At 41.1% G+C, this 17,928-nt stretch overlaps 1 protein-coding gene and 1 long non-coding RNA gene across 5 annotated transcripts in view; both read right to left on the bottom strand.

Moving 5' to 3' along the window:
* Window positions 1–662: 662 nt before the first annotated feature.
* LOC129526746 (uncharacterized) lies at window positions 663–3,302 on the bottom strand. The gene is made up of 3 exons (XR_008671485.2): window positions 3,212–3,302; window positions 2,544–2,725; window positions 663–1,446 (listed from the first exon to the last, which is right to left on the bottom strand). It is a non-coding gene; the product is annotated as an uncharacterized lncRNA (long non-coding RNA).
* Window positions 3,303–12,048: 8,746 nt separating this feature from the next.
* The window catches only part of TMEM260 (transmembrane protein 260), a 72,437-nt gene continuing 66,557 nt past the window's right edge, over window positions 12,049–17,928 (bottom strand). Inside the window, exons 16-17 of one of the 4 annotated variants that reach the window (XR_010130757.1) lie at window positions 16,003–16,712; window positions 12,049–13,882 (exon numbers count right to left, since the gene is read on the bottom strand). Coding sequence is in view for 2 of the 4 variants with exons in the window: in XM_004055210.5 (XP_004055258.4) it covers window positions 16,458–16,712 (255 nt within the window). In the remaining 2 variants the exon portion in view is untranslated. Of the gene's footprint in view, window positions 16,713–17,928 lie in introns of all 4 variants that reach the window. The other 3 variants (XM_004055210.5, XM_019010120.4, XR_010130758.1) reach the window with 3 other exon arrangements.

Here is a 17,928-nt window from a genome sequence, read left to right as displayed (position 1 = left end):
GTCCTAGAATGGCTTCTCAAATGACAAAAAAGAACAGAAGATGCTGTGGTTTCTGTTTTGCATTACTTTTCTACACGAAGGCCTTCTGATCTTTTTGGAAGTATGCTGATTCCAACTGCTCATGCATGCAGATCCAATTCCTGCAGACTGGCAAGATCACGCTGTATCTTTAACCCATTCTATTGATGAAATAATAGTTTCCCTTCTCAGTTCTAGTCTTCAGAGAAGTCTTCACCTAGCTTTCATGTCATTATTGGGTAAAACTGGCTATCTTTTGCTCTTCCTCATGTTCTAATCAATGTACTGATTAGTGTGCTTTGGATGTCACATGAATAGATACATGTTGGCCAGGCTGGTCTCAAACTCCTGATCTCAGGTGATCTTCCTGCTGCCTCAGCCTCCCAAAGTGCTGAGATGACAGGCTTGAGCCACCATGCCCAGCCAGAAATATATAATTCTTAACCCTCATTATTTTGGGTTGATCTCAGTACCCATAAACCCTTGTTGAAAATTCCTGCATTACTAATTTACCCACTTCTGAATGTGCATTTGTTTTTGGTTAAAAAAAATTTACTCTTGTGTACAGTTTGTAAATATGCTTTTTCAAAATAAAACCCACATTTTCATTTCTGTAATTGTTAAAGAGTGACAAATACAGTGTATCGATGCTCAACATTTAATGCAACTGCTTTTTTTTTTTTTTTTTTGAGATGGAGTTTTGCTCTTGTTGCTCAGACTGGTGGGCAACAGCGCGATCTTGGCTCACCCCAACCTCCGCCTCCTGGGTTCAAGCGATTCTCCTGCCTCAGTCTTCCTGAGTAGCTGGGATTACAGGCATGTGCGCCACGCCTGGCTAATTTTGTATTTTTAGTAGAGACGGGGGTTTCTCCATCTTGGTCAGGCTGGTCTCGAACTCCCAACCTCAGCTGATCCGCCCGCGTTGGCCTCCCAAAGTGCTGGGATTACAGGCGTAGCCACGGTGCCCGGCCAATGCAACTGCCTTCTAGAATGTTTTGTGCACTGCAGAGGCTGGACAATTAAAACTGTGCTTCCCAAATGCCCTTGCAGTGAGGGTTCTGGATGTGAGCGTAGTTCGGCCATTCAGATACACTCATGTGGGATTCAGAAGGTGGCAGTGAGACACAGCCTACGTTTTCTATTGTTTTTGCGGGCAAGCCTAGTCAGAGATAGTTTCCCTGTGTCTAATCAGTAGCTTTGTGTGTGTGTTGAAAGGCAGCGTTGGGGAAGCCATTTAATTTGTGTGGATTCTAGTGGGCACAGGGGTGGTTCTGGTTGTAGCAGTTGCAGTAACTTCCTGACCACGGTGGCTTCTGAGATATAGCAGGGGTGTCATGGTTCTGGAGTTTGGGACAAAAGCAGTAGCTTCCCATCTTGTTAGGGAGCTTCCCGGTTGCGGAAGGCCGCAGTTCTGTTGGTGGCCGGGCTCTGCAGAGAAGTTTTGAGAGTCATCTTTGGGAAGATTAAACCTAGAGCCTGTCTCTTCACCCTCCTCATAATTCTGTCAGCCATTTAATGCTTAAACTAGGTGGAATGGATCCTGTTCTTGGCAATAAATCCATGACCTATATACCACGGGAGTAGTTATTTGCAATATTAAATATAGCTTCTGGTTGGAAAGATGTTTAGACAAGAAAAGTAGCTATCTGAGAAGACAGACAAGATTCAGACTTTCTCTTGATAGCTGCAGCTATGTAGAAGCCAAATCATGGCTCTTGCCACTTGGGGTGCATGTACAACTTTCTGTGGCAGTAACAGCAATCAGATTTTGAGGAGCGAATGAAAGGCAGACCTCTGGGGGCCCTAACTTTCACGCTAAACTTGAACTCACCCTGAGACCTAAACTTATAATCCTGAGGGTCTAATTCTTCTGTCACAACCTTTCTAATGATGAATAGCCTCTCTCCATTCTCTGCCTCTTTTTCCCCCTTCTCACAGGAGTAAGGACTCCCACTCCACCCCCACATACACATGTGTGGGCGGGAGAAGGCCATTTGTAAAGTAACAGTGTCATATAAACAACAAACTCAAGTTTCAAAGGAGACAAGATAACAAAATCTGCAATAGAACATATGCCTGTGAGAAAGGACAATTATTCCTCTATGACAAGAGGGGAAACTCACTCACATGGCAGGGAGAGGCTGACCATGAGAACAAGTCTAGGAATTGGCTAGTCATTCCTTTAGGCCAGGTCCTGTTTCACTACAATTTTCCCTTTTTTAATTCCTTCCTTCCCTCCCTTCCTCCCTTCCCTCTTTCCCTCCCTCCCTCCCTCCCTCCTTCCCTTCCTCCCTCCCTCCCTTCCTTCCTTCCTTCTTTCTTGCTTTTTCTTTCTTTCACCAACTACCTGTCTGTCTATCCATTTTAAGATTGGGTAACACTTGCTCATGGTACAAAATTCAAAGCTAACAAGGGCATAGAGTGAAAAGCAAGTCTCCTGCTCCACCCCCGAGGGCATTCCTGGTTCCCTACCCAGAAGCAGGCTCTGTGGTTTCTCCCCTTTTTCATTTTCCCACTCCTCTCACCTCAGATCCTATGGAAGCATCCACAGTTGTGGGGAAGAATTCCAGAGGAGAGGCAGAGTCTAGGAGGAGGAGGGGTGGTGACCACCAGGATTCCAGACTCACTAGGCTGGTGCCTGGCCCAGGGTTGGATCCTCCAGCGTGGACAGGACAGTCTGTGGTTGCCCCCTGCAGCCACCTGACACCTGGGCAGTAGTGGGAGGGAGGCTGGTGCCTTTTTCTTGAGCATGGTTGTCTGTTTGGTTTTATTATGTTGTGTCCCCACTCCTGCCTCCAGCTTTTCCTTCAGCTGCAAACCAGAGTGCCTATGGATGAATGTTTGTTTACATATGTCATGTTGCTGTCCCTTCAGAACAAATGTGTGTATTTGAGGAAGGAGACTGTGTTTGGTTTTTAAACTAAGTGGAACTGCCAAACACCCTTCACCCAGCTTGTGGACAGGTGCACTATTAAGAGTTTACATAAGAAAAATCTGTGCCAATTGTAACAGGTAGAGAAGAGAGACAGAGACACAGACAGAACCTGAATAATCCTTTGGCAATTCTTAGTGTGACACAAGATTCACTTCCTTCTTAGCAATTCTGTGCCTCATGCCTCATTCCTGATAATTTTAGGGTCTGCTATGTCTTTTGCTATGAGAATTAGCATCAGCAGCTTTCAAAATGACTTACCAGTTAGCCCCTCCAGAAATCTTAGGACATTATTCTTTTCTTCTCCAAATGTCCCATCTCTAAGCCTTCTAATTCTCCTCCAAATTTCCATCTGTAAAGTTAATACAATCCAATAAGAAAATAATGTGCTCTTGAGACGTTGACATGCTCAGAGCCATTTTATCCTGCCCTTAAGCCTGGAAAGTTTGAATTTTCCTTGGGATAAAAAAGTAAGAAATAATAGAATAATTCACTGTACTGTAACAATTAAATCCAGCAATTTAACATTGCGCATTGGTAAATATAATGCTCGCAACAACCAAAAGTCTCCCACGTATTGACAGACAAAACCAAAGTTATAAATCTACACCTCCTATTCCGAGCCACATTCCTAAATGTAAATAAGCATCCAAGCATGCTGCTACATATCTTTACAGAAGCAATTACAAACAAGCCTTATCAGTTGCTGCTAAGTCACCAACGCACACAATGCTTATCTGCTATGCCCTCTACTGGATAGAGTACACAAGGCAAGTCGCATTATTTCCAATTAATTTTTGGCATCATCACTCTGCATCTGCTTTAGGAATGCAAGGCGTGAAATTTATAGTAGCAGGTTTAATATTCCATCCAGCCAAATCATTTCGCTACAAGGACTTACCTTTGGTAAAATATTTTGGGTTTTTTTTTAAAGTACATAGATTGCTTCTCCCCTTCTTGCAACCCACTGTCCAAACTCTCAAGCTGTCACAAAACTCAGTACGTGGCAGGAATAATTTCATGCTGAGTAAAATGTGTTTAATTTCACATCTTGTAAGAATAATTACTTAGCATAATGCCACTTAAAATGTATTTTTATCTGCAAATGCTAATGAAGCTACCAAAACCTGACTCATCTTTTGAAAGAATGAGGGTATTAAGGGTGCTTCGCCTCCACTCCCTCTTCTCCGTAGTGGCTGCCTGAAGAGAGAAACCCGGGCTGGAAGAATAATCCCCAGCTAGATCCTGCTGTCTTCAAGCTGGGTGTGAGCCCAGTGGCTTTGAGGGGAATTTAATCCCATCGGAACTCTCCGGAGCCTACCAAGGTGCTGAAAACAGAGCTTCAGGCTCCCTGGGGCTGCCCAGTTCTCACCCAGCTCCACCTGGACAGCTACTAGGAAGAGGCTCAGGCCCAGGGCCGAGAGCTACCTACCCTAACGACTGGGCTGGTGGCAGGCCTGTGGCCTTTGGCCTTAGGGATTGTGTCTCTTTGATCATTGGTGCACCCAAGTCATAAAGACCACTGTCCTATCTATTGTTTGTCTTGAGGCCTAAAGCAGTAGTTAACAAAGAATGACAAGGAGTAAAGGGGGAAAAGGAGTGCCTTGCTTTTAAAACTAAAAAAAAAAAAACACAAACCAAAAAACAAAAACCCTCTTTTATTCCTAAATAGTTTTAGAATTACAGAAAAGTTGCAACAATAGTTCAGAAAGTTCCTGTCTACCCTTCATCCAACTTCACTCACCTTAATATCTTACATAATGATCAAAACCAAGAAACTGGGACATTAGTGCAATACTATTAACCACACTATAGACTTAAATTCAGAATTCACCACTATTTCTAATAATAGTATTTTTCGTTGGGCGTGATGGCTCATGCCTGTAATCCCAGCACTTTGGGAGGCTGAGGTGGGCGGATCAACTGAGGTCGGGAGTTCAAGACCAGCCTGGCCAACATGGAGAAACCCTGTCTCTACTAAAAATACAAAATTAGCTGGGCATGGTGGCACATGCCTGTAATTCCAGCTACTTGGGAGGCTGAGGCAGGAGAATCGCTTGAACCTGGGAGGCGGAGGTTGCGGTGAGCTGAGATCATACCATTGCACTCCAGCCTGGGCTGCAGAGTGAGACTGTCTAATAATAGTAATAGTATTTTTCTGTCCTAGGATTGAATCCAGGATCCCACATTGCACGTAGCTGTCATGTCTCTTTAGTTTCCTTAAATTTAGGACACTCTCTTGTCTTTCCTTGTCTTTCATAACCTTAACATGTTTGAAGAGTACTGGTCAGGTATTTTGTAGACAGTCTCTCAATTTGGATTTCTGAGATGTTTTCTCATGATTAAATTAAGGCCGGGTGTGGTGGCTCAGACCTGTAATCCCAGCACTTTGGGAGGCTGAGGCGAGTGGTCAGGAGTTCGAGACCAGCCTGGCTAACATGGTGAAACCCCGTCTCTACAAAAAATACAAAATTAGCCGGGCATGGTGGTGGGCACCTGTATTCCCAGCTACTCAGGAGGCCGAGGCACAAGAATCACTTGAACCTGGGAGGTGGAGTACGCAGTCAGCTGAGATTGCCCCATTGCACTCCAGCCTGGGCAATAGAGTAAGACTCCGTCTCAAAAACAAACAAACAAAAAAATTAAATTGAGATTATACATTTTTGGCAAGAATGCTACAGAAGCAATGATTCCCTTCATTGCTTTGTGGAAGCAGGGCCTGCTTTCCTAGCAACGAAGCTAAGCAAGGGCGTGGGATAAGAGCCTGAATGAGATCAACATCCCTCTAGAAATTTGCGTGGTGGCTTTAAGGAGAGTTAGGCACCAAGCTTAAGAGCAGGTGACACACTTTTATTACCTCTCGCTTCCTTTCTCTGTTACTACGGGTGGCAGTGGGAGAGGTGGGAATATTTCTTTGCCACAGATAGACAGCATGAATGTTTTTTTAATCCAATGTTGCTGAGACCAGCAGAAGGATAAAGGGTAGCCAAAGAAAGCAGAGAATTACTCATGTTGGTGTGGGAAAGAAGGTGGGGAGAGATGTGCCAAAATAAAAGTGTGGTCTAATGACCATTTGTGGGTCCAGTGAAGCCCTTTGTGGATTCAGCAAAGCTCCAGATAGCCCAAGAATGAGATGCAGACATCTCAACAGGTGGGAAACTTGTTAACTTGGGTTGAGAGGGTGGTGGTAAACATTTCGTAAGCAACACTTTTAACAATGAGAAAGCAAGTTTGATTCCTTGTTTGGGTAGAATGTAGTAGTGGTGAACAAAGATCCTTGGGCAGATTTTTAGTTTGGCATTTTGGCTTTCTCCCCTTCTGGAATGGAAGCTCTGTCGGGGACAGGGCCCTTGTCTGGTTCCCCTCTGAAAATGTTGTATTCAGACCTGGCACATTACAGAAGCTCAAAAAATGTTTATTGATTAAATGTAGTAAACGTAAGTGAATGGGCTGGGCATGGTGGCTCATGCCTGTAATCCCAGCACTTTTAGGAGGCTGAGGTGACAGGATTGCTTGATCCCAGGAGTTCGTGACCAGCCGGGGCAACATAGAAGACCTCACCTCTATTTTTAAAAAAGTAATAAAAAAAAGAAGTGAATAAATGGGGTGCTCATTTACAAAACATACTCTTGGCCACTCCACTCATTCCAGCTCAGCAATCTATGACCCTATCCCCCAGGATGGTTTTGAAGGTCCAGCAGGGCCCCTATGCTCTGGACTGCAAGCTTTCTGACCTATGCCAGTCCTCCAAGCGCCTGCAGAAGCTGTCCTGGTAGGAGACTGTTCTCTGAGAAGTCCCTGGGGGGTAGAATGCAGGGGACAATAGACTAAGATCAAATATATAGATGGTAAAATCTAAGTTTGGGAAGAAGAGGAGATAATGTAGATGCCTGCTTCCAGGTGGGCCATGGTTTGGGGAAACCAGTAGAAAGAGGGAAGGACGGTCATGGTAATGGGGTCTCGTGAAAATGAATTGTGCACACGATTTTTACTTGTGTGTGTGCATGCGTGTGCACAGATTGAGATGTGTTTTTCTTATTAATGGGACTGATTTCATTTCTTCAACTGCTTAGTGCTTTTTGGTTACTCTCTTCTAATTCCCAGATACTCACATAATTTAAATAACGTTTTTATATTTATAATTATCATTGTAATTTATTTGAATTATTTAAATTTTCCAGATGCATATTTAGTAAAGACGTTTTTAAACATACTAGAGAGACAAGCAAAGTACCAGGAGGCTTTGAACATTTATTTTACTGAGTAGGAAGTAGAGAAGAACTGTTTTTACTGACATATTAATGAAAACAGCCAACATGACTTGTAGTTGGTCTATATAGGCACTGTTCAATACACTTTATAAATATTAACCTTTTTCATTTTTATAGCTGCACCATGAGGTAGTCTATTATATTTCCATTCTACAGAAAAGGAAATTAAGGCACACAGAGCTTTATTACTTTTTTTTTACTTTTTTGAGATAAGGTCTCACTATATTGCCCCAGGCTGGAGTGCAGTGGCACAAACACAGCTCACTGCAGCCTCAACCTCCTGGGCTCAAGCGATCCTCTTGCCTCAGCCTTCTGAGTAGCTGGGACCACAGGCACACGACACCATGCTTGGCAATTTTTAAAAATTTTTTGTAGAGATGAGGTCTCAACTATGTTGCCCAGGCTGGTCTCAAACTCCTGGCCTCAAGCGATCCTTCCATCTCAGCCTCCCAAAGTGGTGAGATTACAGGTGTGAATCACTGTGCTTGGCCCACACAGAACTTTAAAAACTTACTCCAAGTCACAAAGCGAGGAAGTGGCAGAGCTGGGAGTCTAATCACTGTACTATACAGTGCTTCTGGTGCAATCCAGAAAAATCCTATGTTCTGGAAAGAACTCTGTTTCTGCTCTTTGCTCTTTTAGGGGCAAAATGAACACTCCAGACCCACATCCTTCCAAGTGCTTCTTTGTGCAAGCAATATGAACTAGAGTTGTCCCCTCTTCCTGGGAGGGAAGTCACAGTGACTTCCCACAGGAGATAGCACACGGCTATGGGAGCTTTAAGAGATGAGATGAAGGCTTCATCCAGGTGCATGATAATGAAATAGGAAAATAGAATCTCTATTGTATCCAAATTATAAGCAGGTCACGTTTCACATGACAATATAAGCACAATTATTAAGGGATTTCATGGGATCCCATAAAATAAAGTTCTAGTCTTGTTCACACATTTTCTTGGTACAAATGAGCTCACATATTTACCAGGTTTAGGCTCTTTAAATCAACTATTTATTTGTTCAGCAAGGGACAAGTGAAAGAGAAAAGTTTTGTCCTAGTAAAAGCGAACCCTGTGAAATAGATAATCTTTATATCTTTATCAAACGCGCAAAGTGCATGCAGCATGGCTTGTGTGGTCACATCAGAAGGGGATTTTCGTTTCTTGAGGGGTGCCAAACTTATTTGCCTCCGAAGATGAAGGGCCAAATTACTTTTTTTTTTTTTTTTTTGAGATGGAGTCTTGCTCGGTTGCCCAGGCTAGAGTGCCGTGGCGTGATAGCTCACTGCAGCCTCCGCCTCCCGGGTTTAAGCAATTCTTCTGCCTCAGCCTTCGGAGTAGCTGGGATTACAGGCATCTGCCACCTTGCCTGGCTAATTTTTGTATTTTTAGTAGAGACGGGGTTTCACCACCTTGGCCAGGCTGGTCTCGAACTCCTGATCTCATGATCCATCTGCCTCAGCCTTCCAAAGTGCTGGGATTACAGGAGTGAGCCACCACGCCCGGCAGGGCCAAATTACTTCTAATTCTGAGAGTAAATGAAGGAAATTTAGGTGAAGCAATTAAGTGGCTAACAAATGTCACCAAGATTGTTATAATAACATCTATTATTACTATTTTTACTACAGTCTATATTTTCACAAATCATACATATAAACCAAGAGTCAAATTTCGCAGAAATCACTGTCACCTACACACTGAATACATAAGGTTCATATTTAGGATATCAGACACTTAGGTCTTCAAAGAGGTTTCTGCCTTGTGGACATTTAACTTTTTTTTTTTTTTTTTTTGAGATGGAGTTTCACTCTTGTTGCCCAGGTTGGAGTGCAATGGCGCGATCTCGGCTCACTGCAACCTCTGCCTCCCGGGTTCAAGCGATTCTCCTGCCTCAGCCTCCCAAGTAGCTGAGATTACAGATTTGTGCCACAACACCTGGCTAACTTTGTATTTTTAGTAGAGATGGGGTTTCACCACCTCAGGCTGGTCTCGAACTCCTGACCTCAGGTGATCCGCCTGCCTCGGCCTACCAAAGTGCTGGGATTACAGGTGTGAGCCACTGCACCCGCCTGACATTCAATATTTTTTAAAAAGTGGCTGAACCAAATAGAAGAATTATGAATACCAGTGGTAGGTGGGGTCCGTTTCTGGGAGGTAAAGTCTAATTCCAGTGGTGCTGGGACATATTTCTTTCTCCAAAATACAGAAATATGATTGTGTTTTGATGTCTACTTAAGAGGGGTAAGAAATATATAAACTAGTGCAACATTTTTCAAATTGAGCTTCTAGCAGCTGATTCAGCTGGAATGTAATTTATGCTAATAAGTTCCTGGATTTCAAAGTGACTTTTTTCTTGTCACACTAAAACCTTTTAATTTGGGTATATATTCCTAAGTCCAGAAAGGGCAAGGAAATTTTCAGTCAAAAGCCAGGGATATAACTATCCACGTCTAAAAGGAAAGGGGAAAAAAATTACATTCTGGAGGGTTGAAGGAGAGGGGGAAAGTTCAACGTATAGCTTTTAATTTCCTGCAACATAGTTGATTTCACATACCATTTACCCCTAGACAAGTTTATGCTAATTTTAAAATGGCTGCATTATTTGAGGACTTTAATGTGCCAGAGAGTTGATGGTGGAATATAGCTGGTTTCATGTAATTGGGACTGGAGTAGGGAAACTGTACCAGGTTGAACCAAGAAGCTTGTGTCCTAGTCTCAGTGCTGTTACTACCTAGCTGTGTGACCATAATCAAGTCACTTGTTTAGTATAGATGTCAGTTTCTTCATTTATTCAACTAGATTAGCTGTGATAGTTAACACTGGATGATCCCTTACTAACCCTTTTGATGTCCTGTTGTTTTTTTTTTTTTTTTTTTTTTGGAGACAAGAGTCTTGCTCTGTCACCCAGGCTGGAGTGCAGTGGCGTGATCTCGGCTCACTTGCAACCTCTGCTTCCTAGGTTCAAGCAAAACTCGAGCAGCAGCCTCCTGAGTGGCTCAGATTAAAGGTGCGCACCACCTCGCCCAGCTAATTTTTGTATTCTTAGTAGAGATGGGGTTTTGCCATGTTGCCCAGGCTGGTCTCGAACTCCTGACCTCAAGTGATCCACCCACCTTGGCCTCTCAAAGGGCTGGGATTATGGGTGTGAGCCACCGTGCCTGGCCTGGTGTTAAGTTCTTCTAAGCCAGTGACTTTCAAATTTATTTTTTTACTATGACCTACAATGAGTATATTTTATATTGACTCTATACACATTTATCAATTTCTTTTACATACACACATATATAAGTATGACATATATGTTATACACACATGCATATGTGCATACGCATATTAAATGAAACTGAAGGTTCCATGAAACAATACTTACCTTTGTTACCTTGAATGCATTGTGGTATTTTTTTATTTTTTATTTTTTTTGAAACAGAGTCTTGCTCTGTTGCCCAGGCTGGAGTGCAGTGGCACGATCTTGGCTCACTGCAACCTCTGCTGCTGGGTTCAAGCAATTTTCCCTGCCTCAGCCTCCTGAGTAGCTGGGATTACAGGCACCCGTCACCATGCCTGGCTAAATTTTGTATTTTTTAGTAGAGATGGGGTTTCGCCACGTTGGCCAGGCTGGTCTTGAACTCCTCATCTCAGGTGATCCACCTGCCTCGGCCTCCCAAAGTGCTGGGATTACAGGCATGAGCCACCCCGCCCAGCCCGTTGTGGTGTTTTTAATTCTATTTCATTATGAAAAAGCTGGTCAATTCTCACTCAATTGACTTCATGACCCACAGTTTGACAATCAGTTTAAAGAAGCACAATCCTGCAACTGGAGGAACTGCCTCCAGGTGGATACAGGCGACTGCATAGGTTAATGGCTAAAATTCTGATCACTGAAAGAGAAACTTATCTGTGTAGATACAAGCCACATATTGAATGAATATGCTGTAATTTTAGGGGAAAATTATGACACTCTAAGTGAAAACAAACACTAAGTACGAGTATTCTATATCAGTGAAGTTGCTTGTTTTAAGCTCTGCATAATTGAACTCTAGTTTTTTATGCTTTTAAGAACGAACTGTTTTGAAAACTTTCACCTGTCAGACTAAGGAACCCTAGTTTTTTGATAAATGGATCATTTTCCATTTATAAACAATCCTCTTTAAAGTTTCTGTAGCTTTTGCAAGAGTAATTTTTAAAAGCTCTTGAGTTTTTATAATAATATTTTTTTTTTTTTTGAGACACTCTGTCACCAAGGCTGGAGTGCAGTGGTGCAATCACAGCTCACTTCAACCTCCACCTCCCAGGCTCAAGGGACCCTCCTGCCTCAGCCTCTCAAGTAGCTGGAACCACAGGTGCATGCCACCTTGCCCTGCTAATTTTTGTATTTCTTTTGTAGAGACCAGGTTTCACCATGTTGCCCAGGATGGTCTCAAACTCTCGGACTCAAGCGGTCCACCCGCCTCAGCCTCCCAAAGTGCTGGGATTACAGGTATGAGCCACCACTCCCGGCCCTGAATTCCTGTGTCTTAGCTGATACTCAAGGATCCAGGGTAATGGGTGATTCACTTAGGTCCATAATCCAAGGATGAGAAAACTGGGTGTGATTTTCCAAGCAGTGTTCCCCCTTCAGTTTTAATCACACACACTTTTATATGTGAACAACCACCACTGGTATTAAAGATAGCTTCAACAGTTCAACTATCTAAGGGAATATTTCATTTAGCTGAGAGAAATATCAAGTGCCTTCTTTAAAAGGTTACATTTCAAAAAATACCCTTTCAGATAACACTTCTAAATAGAAGATGATTATGGTTTGTTATTTTTAAAACAGGACATAATCTCCGTTTATTAGTTTGCAATGTTTATTAAACAATGAACTTAATGATTAAAAAATTTTATGCCATTTCCATCTATTGTACTTCACCCTATACTACTTATACGCTAAAGTTAAAGTTTTGAAATGGTTAAACCTTAGATTTGGCTTATTTCTATGTATCTTTTATTATACTTATCCTCATCTAATGGCAACTATGTACCAGAAGACTTGCAACTCTGCAGTTGCTCTGTGAGGTTGGATCACTGGGATAGGAGTATGGCCCCATAATTGTGCCTTTGTGTCTTGACCTTTATATTGTAACTTTCTCAACCTTGTCAACTCAACTTTTTTAATATCATTGCAATGTCTGTATTGAAAATTAACCCTCACATCTAACTTTGGATCTGCAGCAAAGAGTCAGAGAACTCCACTTTCAGGCCAATAATTGTTGGCTTCACATTTACAGTGTTGGAAACGCTACTTGTCCTTCCCATGTGGCATCACCACCTTTTTTTTGTTTTCCAATATGGCATGAGCTAATCTTTCTAGTACATACAATTTCCATCAAATGTATGTTACATTGTTGAAGAGCAATCAGAATTTTTTTTTTTCCTGAAAAACCCCTTTTTCAGGATATATTCCTGTTTAATTTTCTATAGCTGGGTAAGCACACTGTACTATTCCTGGGGCTGTTTTAAAAATACTGTCTGTGCTGATCCAAATCAAACAGACCTTTAGAGGGTGCTGACAATGATGTCTTCATTGAATATGATCACTGCTAAAGCTTTAGCTCCTTGTTTGCTCTGTAATGCTGTGCCAAGAGCTTGGCCTTTAGATGTTCCCAGAATCCCTGGAAACATTACTTGTTTGTGAGTATCAGCATTAGAATGGTTTTGCATTCACAACAAAATGTGAATCTCTTACTGGGTTGAAGTTGTTTTCTTTAACTAACCATAAGACTCGAAGCCAGTTAGAACAGAATTTTAGGTAATATCCTGTGTTGATGCATTTATAAAACACACCAGAAGTCGGGAGTAACAGGATTCTATTTTTTTTCAACTTTGGTATAAAATTTTTCCTAAATATTAAAGCATTAACATTTAAAAATTCTGAGGGATATTGATGAGAACTATGATGAAAGATTCACAATATTTCACTTTTAAAACATAAACTTAAAAAACTACTCTTCATATCCTAGCCTGATGACTTAAAAGTTACCGGCAGAGTATCATAAAAATAAACCTAACACTCAAAATGGGTTTTAAATATCATAAAGGCTAAACATTATGATTCTACCAAGAGAAAACACTAAGAATATGAGCAGAAATAACATTTCATAATTTCTGTTTGAAGCTTTCAAAATAATACACTAGTAATTGATTGCCTTCTATTTTGGCTACATTTTGAGTAATACAACAGAAGCATTGAACAAAATGGGTGCTTTTAAAAAACAACAAAAAAAGGCAAGTCAATACCAAGAACCAAGCCTACTCCTATCAGAGGCAACAGCGGGGGCACAGGGAGCGTAGCCCACCCAGTGGTTAGTCAGATAACATGGGAGCCACCATCCGCTTCTCCACTTGCCCTCTGGTACGTGCCAGCCTTGGTGCCAGGGCGGCAGGGCCCTGACGAATGTGGAGAGGCAGACAGTTTCACTGGCTCCCACTGGCTCCTCAGGCCGAAGTCCAGGCAGAAGTTGGCCTTGTGGGGTTCCTGTCGTCCTGCCAAACCATGGCACTCCCGGGACACTGCTAGAACGCTGGCCAAATCTTGCATGAGAAGTCACCTCCATTACAGTCTCCTCAATGTCGGGGGTCAGACTGCAGGAAACCCCTTTTATCAGATTTTATGGTGTCTGTACACTAGCCAAGGAAAGTAAGAGAAAGAAAAAGAAAGCAACTTGTTTAACCTCATCTAATAGAAAGGAAAGGATTCTCCAAAGTAGTTGATCTGGGAATGAAGCCCAACATCTGTAAATCTTAGCTCAGTTTACTAGTTTTTCATTTACCAGTGGTTTTTAGAAACTTAAATCATTATGATCCTATCTACTCCGGGCCATCATATCATTGGTTTCTCAAAGAGAGAGTGGCCCAAAGTCACTGTTGCACACATACAAAATAATCTAGGTACCATCTGACAATAATCTATACACAAAGCACATTCAGCCATACACATATCTCTATAGTACAGACACATATTTAAAAAAATTTTTTAAAGCAGAGAGTCTCAAAAAGAGGTCTTCATTTGCCATTCTTAAGGCTACTAATAGGAAGTATAACTTTTAATAAGGTTCCTCAAACACCACACGCGTATGTAGATGCAGAGATGAATATTCACATACCTGTGTATAGATGTTCAGAAACAAACACAACCACCACGCATACGTGCAATCTCTTTTCTGAACCAATAGACAATGCTTTCCTAAGGAATGTTTGAATTTTATCGTACTTTTTTTTTTTAAAGAAAAGAGAATATCATAATCTTACACAATTTCTTTCAAATGGATAAACTTAGACAATTTATCAATGCTTCCTTACATTTTTACACCACGCTGAACTCCAACAGGTTTTTGTTTTAAGGTAAACCAGGTTTTTGGTCCTTCCCTGTGGAGAAGTTACTTTCAAGTCAGTGAAAGTTCTTGGCCCATGATTAAAAGTCTTTGCCAATTAGTACTCAACAACTTCAATTCATTTTTTTCTGGTTCAAGATGAGTAGGAGCCTAATAAGGCTGTGATAAAAGGGCAAAAGGCACTGAGAGCCAAAAGCGGATTAATGAGCTCCTCCATTTATTTGTCTTCCTAACAGCTGAACTGTTACAACTATTGACACTCTTCAAAAGGTTCCGCTCTGAACCCTGTCCAGGCACTGCAGGCTCCAATGGACATCTTCAAATCCAGAGAATGGAGGGGCAAGAGTTTCCCCTGTGTGATGCCAAAACCAACAAAGCCCCATGGATCAGGTAATGAAACTTCAGCTTTTCCCCCTTTGAGATTTATTTACTGGCAGCTGACAAGGGGCAAATTCAGCTCGAATTGTGCAGTCAAGGCCCTGTCAAGCTTTTAGAGGCACCCTTGTCTTGAAGCACCTTCATGACTGGCATTTCACTCAAAAGCCCTCGGCACTGGTCCTTAACAGCTTATGACATCACAAAGGACACTCCAGACAGATGCCTACATGGCATCCTGCAGCATTTTAAAAGAGAATTAGTGGTTTTAATTATGGTCGTAGTATGAAAGGGAACCATGCAAGCTCCACAGGAGACCTTTGATCAGACCCTTTTGCTAGTACAATGCCACGGAACTGTGACTATTCCTGGTAAGGGGCCTTTTCTTGCTGAATGACTCACCAGTGATCTTTGAATGCAGACAAGCTTCTAGCCCTCCCTCTTCATTAGTGAGCATTTCTATACAGGGGCCTATATAGTGCTTGGAGTCTAGGAGCTATACAATTGGGGGGAAAAGAAGCCCTACAGATTCTGGCCTCTACTTAGGAAGTGCTGAAGGACTCTGAGTGACTTTATTCATTAAAACAGGTTGCTATTAATTAACTGTCATAATAAAATAAAGAACTATTATTTGCATTTCTTACTATGTTCTCTTTAGTAATATGTATAAAAGATGCTTGTAACAGAAATGAATTTATTGGGCCACTTCCCCATCCCCCCCAATCCCTGCCTTTTTTTTCCCCTTTGCATTTTGGCAGCAGGAGCCTACTAATTATTGGGCCTAGATCTCTGAGTCCAAATAGAAATAAAACATAAATATAAAATTAATTAAGTAAATGCAAAATCTTTTTTACTCGCCAGTTTCTGCAACTGAAATAAGCAAACATCAAATTAACTTTTTTTTTTTTTAGTGATTTCCAAGAACGATCTAAGACAGTAAAACACAAACTTTTTTCAAAATATCACCCATTTGGTGTTTAGCTTGAAGTGTAAGACTATGTAACAACTATAGCTACTTTGTAAAAAATGTACTCTCACCTAAAGCCTAACATGATTCATTTTTTTTTTCCACAAAACAGAAAATGTCTTTGGTCTGGTATTAATATCAAAAGAATTTAACTTTAAAACTGATCCCAATAAGCATGGCCCTTACACAGTTCATAACCAATATTTAGTTATATGAAAATGGTTCATTCTCTTCTAGAATCTAATCCAGTGCAGTCATCTGGTGAAAGACTGGAAGTCAGAAGACTTTTCAAAAGCTTCTCACTGAAATGGTAATTTGGTAACACGGGATAAACAGAATTTTGCATAAATAGCAGACCTTAGTCACTGAATACCCCATTAAACAGTACTGCTGGACCATGATACTTATATCTGGGAGATGACTTAGTTTCAAATTTTTTACGCAGTTTCTTTTCTTGAAGGAAAAACTTCCAGACTTCAGAATTTTGGAAGCTGAACGATGAACAGGTTTTTCATATTTTGCTGTCTCAGACATTTTTCCTATTTCTCAGACTTTGCAGTTCTTTTCTTAGGTGCTTTAGAGCACCTAAAATATCAGCTTGCTGTGGGTCATTCGGTGCTTTCTGAGAGTACAGACGGAAATGTCTGATGGTTTCCGATAACAGCACTTCAGGATCTGCATCTCTTGCCTGAAGACGCAGCATCCGCTCACAGGCGATGGCATAGTTCTTGTGCCAATTCACTGGGTGCTCCTTTTGTAAATAGACAATCTCCTTATAAAGCTAGAAAACAGCAGAAATGTTGGTATTCCATTGTTACTCTTTGACTTTCTTTTTTTCAAAAACAAAAAAACACAGAGGAATTAATAACAAGAAAAAAAAATTCAAGCAGCCTCCAGTAAAAATCTAACTATTGCTAGGCCATGCAGAAAATCCAAGAATGTTACTGTAATTATTACAGTAGCAGGAGGCAAATATGCTGCTTCTAAAACTGCTTCTGAGGTTTTCAGATGTTGCAGGGGAAACCTAAGACACACTGTGTTAGGACAAAATGCTCTTCCTCCAGAATGATGTTCTGGGGAAGGGATTTAGTTTTAATTCATGGAAAGCTATTTACTCAACAGGCAGAAGGGTTGAAACTCTAAATTTAGCTGTTGGAGAAAAAAAAAAAACAGCTTTCTTTAGAAGACTGCCTGGAAAAAGAACTTGAAGGAATTTAAATTTTTGTCCCACATTTCTGACAGAAATTTCTCTCTACATTAAAAACAACGCTAGTAACAGTAGCAACGATAAAACAATCCAGACAAATTCATCATCATAGAGGCTGGGTGTGATAGAATTTAAGAGATATCCATAAAGTGAGATACTGAAAAGCTTCACAGTATCCTGTAATTTACAATTTTGATAGTTAAAACTTTGCCCATAGGAATTTAGAATTTCATTTTTCAACATCAGAGACAGTATTAATTGGATAGAGTTAGATTTTTTTATACTGAGTTTTCTACAGGAAACATCAAAAATTTAACAAATAAAAACGCAGATACAAATCTGCAAAATGGAATATTATAGTTGCTTACTTGGGAATCTCACAGCTTTCTTGGAGATTGTCAAGTTAGAACTGTATTCACAGGAGTTACCTGTAGACTTTCTGAGTGCACAGAAAAACAATAGTGCTTTCTCCAAGGGACAAGTGCTTTTTGAATTAGACATTACATAATTTAGTTAAAAGAAACCCAATCATATTATCTATTTTTCCAATTCCTACTCCACGGCAAACAAATGCATACCTATTTTTAAATAGCACCCTCATGAAATATTCCACAATTCATGTTTGATACATTGTTTCAATAGTTAATAACCCTCAGTTGTCCAGCTTCCTTTTAAAGCAAATTTCCCCTTAGTTCCCTTTATTTTATACAATAGGGAAGAGGCTGGGCACGGTGGCCCATGCCTGCAATCCCAGCACTTTGGGAGGCCGAGGCCAGAGGATTGCTTGAGA

Source organism: Gorilla gorilla, chromosome 15, assembly GCF_029281585.2.
Source record: "Gorilla gorilla gorilla isolate KB3781 chromosome 15, NHGRI_mGorGor1-v2.1_pri, whole genome shotgun sequence".
In the NCBI taxonomy this organism is placed as follows: Eukaryota; Metazoa; Chordata; class Mammalia; order Primates; family Hominidae; genus Gorilla; species Gorilla gorilla.
Note: the sequence above shows the minus strand (reverse complement) of the source record. Positions and strands in the feature narration are given on the sequence as shown.